This window comes from Notothenia coriiceps, unplaced genomic scaffold, assembly GCF_000735185.1.
Source record: "Notothenia coriiceps isolate Sejong01 unplaced genomic scaffold, NC01 NC01_scaffold00001364, whole genome shotgun sequence".
In the NCBI taxonomy this organism is placed as follows: Eukaryota; Metazoa; Chordata; class Actinopteri; order Perciformes; family Nototheniidae; genus Notothenia; species Notothenia coriiceps.
The window spans coordinates 134198-143553 of NW_011334065.1; the positions used below are offsets into that span (position 1 = coordinate 134198).

The following is a 9356-nucleotide window of genomic DNA, read 5'->3' on the forward strand; positions in this document are numbered from 1 at the left end:
CGTGCCATAGAACATGTTGCGAAACACACCATAGCCAGCGTGTGTAATTATGTGGGGGGGAGGGGCTGTGGACCCAATTCCAGTTTTGGAAAGTCTGTCGTGGTTCCATTCCATTTCATAGAGCCGTTTGACGCTCAGCGTAACCTTGTCGCACTGCCACTCCAACATCCAATCACAGCGCTTGATGACTAATCACGGGGTTTGTAAAGCAAGGCGGATTTTGTAGTCCCAAACGATAGCTGGGGATTCTGTGGGTAGCTGTAGTGTCTAAACTCCGAAAAAACTATTTGTTTCTCTGAATCGAAGGTTAAAAACACAAAAGCATTGTACACTTTTAAAACAATCAATATTGTCTAATTAACAAGGATAAACAGATGTTTTTTAGTGGATGAGTAATGCAGATATCACTGTGTAATCATTTGACAGTGAGGGGAATATATCCGGTTTTATTATGAAAACTTTGAGACCGGAAAAACTGTTTTCACCCCGTGAGGGTTCACGCTAACTTTACATGAAGCTGCCGCATGTACACGTTCTCCTGGCGAGACCTCAAATCATCTTCGTAATATCTATCAAACTATAGATCCTACACATCGACTGGACGTGGATTCTAAGAGTACAATATACACTTCTCGCCAGAAATCGAATCAAAAAAGCATTTTAATGGCCAAACTATTCCACAATTTAGGATTTTCCAGAAAGGGTTATAACTTATTTGTGAATAAACGTCCCTCCGGAGCGTCTGCAATGAACGGGCCGGGAGCATGTTGTTTCTTACACGACCACTAGAGCACCTCTAGTGGTCGTGTAAGAAACAACATACACTTTAAAACGTGTCTCTGGGTCGTAATAAGGGCATGAACAATCGGCCTATATGGTCGTTTTTTGTAGGAGGACAGGCTGCATTATTTCATGAAATCATCTTAGTCAACACATTAACAAAGATTATTTGAATAATATGTTTAGGGCAGCAAAACAAAAGCAGGAAAACATTGTCAACAAAATCAATAAGAATGAAGCGCATCATAGATTAGGTTTACATGCTTTTGTTTGGACAGGGTAATATTTAACAGAGTCCACTTTTGGGTGTCACATTAGGAGACCGATCACATAGCCCTGAAACCACAAAACCAACAAACTGAGAGCATGTATCTAATGTCAATATTTATGAGCTAAAAGGCTGCTTTCACTTCTTTGTGGCTTAAAAGTTCCCAATGGGAGAATATCAAAGAACCAACACTGACTTCCATGTTAATATTTGCGCTCTGCATCTGACACATGACAACTATTTAGGAAGAATGGATGTTGCTGGGATGTCTGAGCAGCTATTATCTGACGCCTAGGAACCAACCTCAGTTGTGCATTGATCAAAGGCAATTGCAGATCTCGCTGTGGGAGTAAACCCAAACACACACAGGGAGAACTTTGAGCTTCACAGAGAAATGACCAGGGTTACAATACCCAGCTGTAAGGGGACCGTTTTTGTGGCTGTCCTGAAAGAGATGACACTTTGGAATTGCATTTCCCCCCCTAATGTGATAGAAACATTCAGTTTGTATTTGTCAAAATGCTTTTGTAATTCAATATTAAGTTAAGATGGCTGATTTGGTTCTCAAACAAAAATCAGCAAAAGCTGTATTACTTTGAGCATGTTAAAACATTCAGAATCATTAACCATCCATGAAAAATAAATTGATTGACAGGTTGAAAAGTATTTATTTATGAAAAGGTGCTGTGACATCTTCTACAGCAATGCTTCAGGGCTTTTTAGAGGGCAGTCTTTTGCTTAATTAGCCTAAACCTCTGGCCCCGGCCTAAGGGTCTGGATATTTGATACTGTAGCACTGTGGCACGGCCAACAGGTTTGGCAGAGCTCCAGACTTCTTCTCGTTCCTTGGCACTCTTTTGTCTCTACGCACTGAGTCTCTACAAACATTTTGGAAACATCCCTTTAGTGGCGACTGGAACGCTCCACTTCCTGCTCGCGCACTGAAATAGCTGAGAAGCTTGTTGACAGCTAGCTGCTCTATTGCTGCAGTCTGCAGTGCATTTAGGGAAGAGACATTTTAGATCTGACTCACTTTTTTAACTTCTTTTTTTATATAACTGTCACCCTTTACAGCCTAATTACAGCTAAAAGATAAATGGAGTTGTGACATCAGCACTGAAAGAGACATCAGTGTTCCTTCAAGCTGGCTTTACAATTTCATGGATGGATAGCAAGCCACAGGGATAATAAAATTCCTCTAATGGCCTTTCTTTAATTCCTACCTCTCAATATTTAATTTGCATCCCCTATAAATTGCCACTTGGACTGAAAGCTGTGAAAAAGTGTAACTGTGGCCTTTCTCAGTCCACTTTGCTCCAGTTTCTGGCTCCGCTCATGTTTTCATGTTTCTGTGCTGCGTCTAAGCAACAAGGCAGGCGTGCAGAGCTCTCAGACTGATGTCATGACGAGAGAGAGAGGGAGAGAGGAGTGGACTTCCCATATTTGGTCCCTGTGGACTGCAAAGGCCCCATAACACTTACCTTTCATGTGACCCCGGAGTGAACACAGGCAGGAAGTGATTGCTCACATTCCTTGTGAGAAAGATTCCACCCAAGAATCATATTACTGTGTCAGAAGTCACTTCCTCTTACACTCGTTCACTAATCCTACATAGTAAATATTTTATAGTTTGGTCTTGGACGCTTAGTAGCGCCGAGTTACATATCTTTGGGACATTGGATTACGTTTTTTGTAGTATAGACACTGTATTTGTCCTTCCTTGTTGACATAGTTATTGAATAGTTAGAAGAACTGACCATATAATGTGTGTTTATAACAATTTTGGAAATAAATATATCTGCTTACTTGCTACTTGGGGTTAGATGAGAATATAGATACAGCGCTCATATCTGTTAATTAGAAATGAATGTAGGCCTACGGCCAGCTAGCTTAGCACAAAGAATGGAAACATGTGTAAAACACCAATCCTGGCTCTGCCGGTACATAAGAAAATATGTATGTCCAACAGCATCACTAAAATGAACAATTTAAAAGTATTAAAAAGAAAAATAGTCCATACCGTTAAAACTGCAATGTATCTATTTTACATGTCACACATTGTTGTAGAGATTAATCAAAATCATTGCAAAAATCGTTTAAGTTGTAAGTTACTGACTAGTTAAATTGAACAAATAAGAATGGTATACATGTTCTTCTTTAACCCTTAAATGTGGAATATTGGTTGATAAAGTAAGTGAAGAACTAACGTTTAGATTTTATTACTCGTGAAAGTCTTTGGGAAATTAGTCGTCGCAGAATAGCATTGATTTTACTGTCAGAATATGGAAGCTGAAATGAAATGTCCTTCAGTCAATATGGTGCACTAGGTAGCCATTTTGGACACATTGAAATTGGATGTTTGAGGTTGGATGTCCTCTGCTTGTTGACTAAGCCGCTAGAAATAACACATTGACGAAACAGCGGAGAGTTAGCGGTTAGATGATAAAACGTTCGGCTGCTGACTTGTGCTTATCAGATCCATGCAGAGGATAGCTGTGAAATAGCTGGTGCTTACAACATCTGATGACTGCTTAGATAATGTGTTCGACAGTCATGTTCCTGTTGTGCATCTACTTCTACTGTGTTATTTCAGCTAATAGGTGAAGTGGCTTATCAACACGGCATGCTGTCACAGAAATAACAGTCGGCAATTACAAAAGTAAGAGGCGGGGACATACACCAACATTTCTCTATGTAGTTACTGTTATCAATACATTTTATGAACTTGTTGCACAAGGCACATGAAGACTGCTTATCTCCAAAACATAAGATAACTAAGAGTGAAGGCCATCAACAATAAGACCTTACTTGGGGCTGAATGAATAGTCTAAGAAAGAAGGACACTGTAGCAAGGAGAAAGCCAAGCAGGAAATAGACAATTTGACAGGAGATTGGAGGAAATACACTTGGGGAACTTAGCAGGAGAAAACAGAGCTGCATTCTGTGTTGAACATATAAAATGGTGGAATAGAGGGATCAAAATGAGGGGAAAGATTAAACCATTTCCTAGATTTTAGAGTTGTTTTTTCCCTTGCCTGTGCCCGTTGCCACAGTGGGAGAAGAGGCACAGTAGGAGGGGTGTCACTGTCAGTTCAGTGGCGCGCTGCTATTTTGGTGTCAAGATTAGCTGCATTTTGGGACGCCCTCCTGCTTGTATCCTTTGCATACAGGTTGTGTGCCTTTTCTTACACTTTAGTTAATGGATGCAACCCACATTAACCTCTCCAAGATCACACAAACCACTGTTTTTCACCGTTCCACTTTAATAATAGATTTTCAACCTGAAGAGACACCCAACTGCACAAAGTAAGGTTGGTCTAGGAAGACAAAGTAAAGATTAATATCATATTTTCAGCATTTTAAAGTCTTTTAGCAGTTTTAAGAGAATGTTTTTCTTGTTCTGATGGCAGCAGGTATGTGTCAATTTGCTGTTTCAAATTATAGAGAAGAACAACACCAAGTTGCAGCTATACACACCAGATCCACTGTGGTTAGCACCATTTAATATTGATGAATTTTAAATGTAAAATATATCTTGGGCACCAGCTGCTAAGGCTTATCTAGGCTGCTGAATATTTTCTGTGTCCAACACAAGCTTCTTCTTGGGACAAGCTCCTCTGGCCTTCCCTATCTACTATAACCATGAGAAAAATGCTTTTTAGGGGATTGAGAGCACTTGTGATGATTGTTGTCAGTCCCTAACATTCCCTTCCCTGTTTCTATCTGCACCCTGGTGTGCTGTGTGCTTGCCCTTCATAATAAATAATGTGCAGTTGATTGGAAACATTAGTGCCCTAAACGGCAGGACGTAGACTTTCCAATCTGTTTACAAGGAACAGCTGATGAGACAGGGTGTGGTTTGAAGTCCCTGTAGTCATGTTATCATCCAGGCTTTGTTTCCGTTTGAGATGTTAACTGCTTTTAATTATCTGTATCAACCCCCGAGAATCAACCATTTCACAAAATAGCATGCACTGTAAAAACATGAATTCAACTAATGTAATGTTTTCTGATCATTTCCATGCTGTCCACTTTGAATTTCTGTGCAATTGCCTTTATTTAATGGCACTATAGTTACTTACACCAATTCAAATTATGTGGATAAACCAACAAATGATCTGCTCAATATGTTTACCATATTAAATAATCTTTTAAATCCCAAAAGCATTAGTAAGAAAAAATATTTTTTTATTCGCCTTAAACTGAATTACTGTTACGTCTCAATCTTGACAGAACAACACCAGTATAAGCCCTTTACTTGTTTGATTTGTCACATTTACAGAGGAAACTGACAAAGGGGTTTAAAAGGATAAAAGAACATGATCCGGAGGCAGTTTGAGGCTCAGACTGGGCAGGAGTCTCACTTAGTTCCTAGTGATGATTTAACTGCCCGATCACTCTTCGCATCCCCCTGGGTATGATGTCATCACTGCTGGCCATTATAGATGGATGAGACGGTGACTGTGCACAGTGATGCTTTAGGCTCTCTTACTCAGAACCTCCACTAACCGCTGTGTGACTATGTTCCTGTACCACTTACATCAGACAGAGACTCATCAGTGTGGCTGCAGTCTTCATCATTATTCTCCTCACCACATCCCTTTGTCAGCAAGGCAGTAAAAATGTTGCTTTGCTGACTGCCCGCTAACATGGGCGGAAGTCTTTAGTTGCTTAAAGGGCTGATTTTACACTCCCCACTGCTTCTTAAATTGTATATGTAGGATGAATAGTTTATTTTGTTGCTCTTTTCTCTAGCACTATTATTACTTTCCTCTGTTATATGTCTGCTGAATGTTTGCAATAACACTACAGCTTTACAGTGATGCACTGTTTCCATGTTGAAAAGACAATGATGAAAAGTCTATTTTTTCCCTCTTTCCACTTTGGGTAATAACACAGGGCCTTGTCACTAAAAAGGTTATAGTGCCATATATACTACATATTTGAGGCAACCTTGTTCAAGACTAGGGATCAAATTAGACCATTCTGGCTTTTTGAGTGGACAGATAACAGTCTGGTGGCAATAAAGGGCACAGCAGCAGCCCTTTTTGGTCAAACAGAAAAAGTAACATTTAACATTTTGATTGCGGAACAGTCTTTTTCTTTTCTTGTTTACAGCAGACTCTTTAGTCTTTAGAGTTGTTTCTATTATTACGGTAGCTATTTCATTTAATTATTTATGCTGCAGTGAGACAAACTTTAGACATAAAAATACCATACTTTTTAAACTGTTCTCTCTGACATTATAAGACCATATTCTGAAGGTTTTTAGTTTCACAAAGATAGGATTAATTATAGATGTGTTGTGTTGAATTATATAAATGCCCTAGTGGATGGAGAAAACAGTTTTTGAAATCCTCATAATGGAGATTTTAAATATTCATATTTGTTTTAGGGCTGGTGAAAATCAAAGAGGCCAACGACATTGAGGAGAAATTGAATGAGGTGGAAAGACTTCTGAAGAATGCCATCAACATGCCATGCAAGGTTGGTGTAGACTATAACCCTGAGGTATTGGTTGAATACTCAATTCTGATTGACTGCAACATGTAGAACAATGGTATTTATTTTTTATTTAGCAAGTGACCATACCAGTGGTGGGATACTGCACTTTGAGGTGTCCAGTATCAGGAATTAATCGATTAGACTGGCTTAAGTGTGAAAGTTATATGTTTTGAAACGCACAATTATGTGAACTGTATGCTAAAGTGCTAATATCCTGGCTCCCTAGTATGCAAGGTCAGAGGTGATGTTGACTTTCTTTGAGCGATCGCCGCTGGACCAGGTGCTGAGGAACGACAAAGTCCACAGAATCCAGCCATGCTTTCAGAGTCCAATCACAATATCAGGTATATTGTATTTCTTCTAAGAAAAAAGATGGAGCGCCTGTTGACATCCCTAATGTAACTCAAACAACACTCTGTGCCTTTTTAGAAATCATGCAGTCCAATGGATTCTGTCTGGCCAACACAGAAACCATTGTGTTTGATAACAGTCTCCCTGAAGAAAAAGAGAGACCCTCATCCACAGACTCAGTGGAACATACGTGAGTATTAAGAATGCCTCATTTTAATATTCTGCCAGTGTCTCAGTCCCTATAATATTGGCTTTTTCATAGAATACTCTCTAATATTGGCTCCATTCATTTCAAACATTCATTAAATCTATCATCAAGCTGCTTGTTTTCTACAAAAAAAAGGTTTCCATGTTGGCTCTCGAGTGTTTAGGAAGTGTGAATGTTGAAGTCTTCGAATATGACCCAACCTCGGACCCTCCGCCTCAAGAGGAAGTGTGTCTGTGTTCCTCTTCCTTCCCTGGGTGTGTGTAGGAAGCAAAAGAGGAACTGATTGCTCTTGGTGCATAATGCAAAACAATGCTCTACATAACTCTTAAATATCTGAAATTCCTACTCGACTGGCAAATAAAATCTCTAAGGGTTGATGTCAGCAATAGAAAACGGCAATACATCACGCTTTTGATTCCTATTTCTAAACCTAGAAGTGTTTCTTATCCTTGGAGTAACGCATCGTTTTATTTTTTTGCCAGGTATGAGGATGGAACAGAGTTTTTGTCGATGGAAGCAGATTTGCGTGATGAGGACACAGAAGCGTATGTCACCAACCTTTCCTACTACCATCTGGTTCCATTTGAAACGGATATCCTTGAATGAACTACCTGTTGATAGACATCTGATCATTGAGATCTCTTAAATGGAACCTGGGCTATGCAACGCTGCACATAGCTGCTCCAAGTGAATGCTGCTTATCCTTTCAAACGGTAGACTTTCTCGTAGCGGATTTTTGGGCAGAAAAAATATTGGAAGAAATGCACCACTTTGTCCACTTTAAGCGACGTCACCAGTGTGCCTCATACAGAGCCTTAGTGAGTGTGTCAAGAAGAAACATGACAGGATTGTCTTTATACTGGCTTCAGGTGTTTTAACACAACCTGTGGCAGCAACAATGGTGGTCCTTCAGTCCCGAGGCAGATGCTAACAGCTGGAGAGGTTTCAAAATGTGCAGCTGGATGACTTCAAAAGGATTCCCCAAATACATCATTGTATGGGGTTTGGAATGTGTGACCGAAACCTGAGCGGACATCGCCACACAGCAACCACATTTTGAAAAAACTACAGTATTGGACCCTTCACTGTTACTTAAAAATGTAGCTGAATCAACCAGCACTTTGTTTTTCTATCTCAGTTGTGTTATCTTTTTGCCAGGATATATGTGACCGATCTTCAGAGACTATTGTCTTATTTAAATTGCTCCCGGATGTGTTTTCTCAGTTTTAACCAGTTTTGTTTTTCTTGTGGGAGTAAGCTTTGTGTATGATGTGTTTATGCCACCAGCGTTTCGGGACTTTTTTCATTTATTAAATACCAGTTTAAGATTCATTATGTGATTTCTGTTTAGATGCTGTTGGAGTTCTTTGGCCTGAGAGGATAAAATAATATAATTCATAGGTGCATATTTCGTCTAAAGCATTCCTGCTTGCAAACGTGCTGGTAAATTAAGGAATATAAAATAATATTAATTGTCATATTTTTGTTACAACTTTCCAAAGTGAGAACTTAAGGCTGCCTTTTTGGATTTCTGTGAGGTTATTTTATGAAGGTTTATCTGAATAATAAGTTGGAATGTAATGTGTGTTTGTAATTTGTTTTGTAACATTGCTGATTTTATGTTAATAAACACATAATTGTATGTATCAGAGCGGTGAATGAGTGTTGCCATTATGTGGACAACTGAATCATGTCACTGCATGGTGTTGCCATGTGATGAGTGATGACATGGGGCAAAGAAAGCTTTGTTTCATAGGTCACTTGAGGTCTTATCTGACCCGTTTTGTAAGATGACGTGTGTGGGTTCAGTCGGAAAGCTGACTGCAGTCTTTCTGAATGTGGGAGTTTACAGCTCGGTCTGCAATGGAGGAACAAGTCCTTTCTTTATCTTAAGAACACAAACGACCTTGCTGTACTAAGGCTTTGGATAGAAAAGTTGTGTAAGTGATCAAACACTTGATACAAAATCATGTTTTTCGTATGTTTTATTTAACTTTGGAGCTTTATTTGTGTTTAATGCAAATTAGCGTGTATATTTGTGTAGGGTTAGCTGTAAGGAAGTCCATCTATATTCATTGTTTTGACAGTTTTGTCAGTGCAGAAGTCATTGTGGCTTAACAATGTGGGCTAACAGCTTGGGTCCACCTTCTTGCCCCTCTAAATACAAAAAGCATTCAACCCTCACAAACTTGGCACACAGGGCTTCAACAGGACGGTCCTCCACATGAGTCTATTTAGTAACAC

At 39.4% G+C, this 9356-nt stretch overlaps 1 protein-coding gene across 2 annotated transcripts in view; it reads left to right on the top strand.

Annotated features, from left to right (window-relative positions):
* pxdc1b (PX domain containing 1b) overlaps positions 1–8177 on the top strand; it is a 13703-nt gene extending 5526 nt beyond the window's left edge. For both annotated transcript variants that reach the window (XM_010788417.1, XM_010788407.1), the window contains 4 exons: positions 6444–6535; positions 6780–6897; positions 6983–7094; positions 7595–8177. In XM_010788417.1, coding sequence (XP_010786719.1) covers positions 6444–6535; positions 6780–6897; positions 6983–7094; positions 7595–7718 — 446 coding nt within the window. In that variant the 3' untranslated portion in view covers positions 7719–8177. The remainder of the gene's footprint in view (positions 1–6443; positions 6536–6779; positions 6898–6982; positions 7095–7594) is intronic.
* Positions 8178–9356: the final 1179 nt, after the last annotated feature.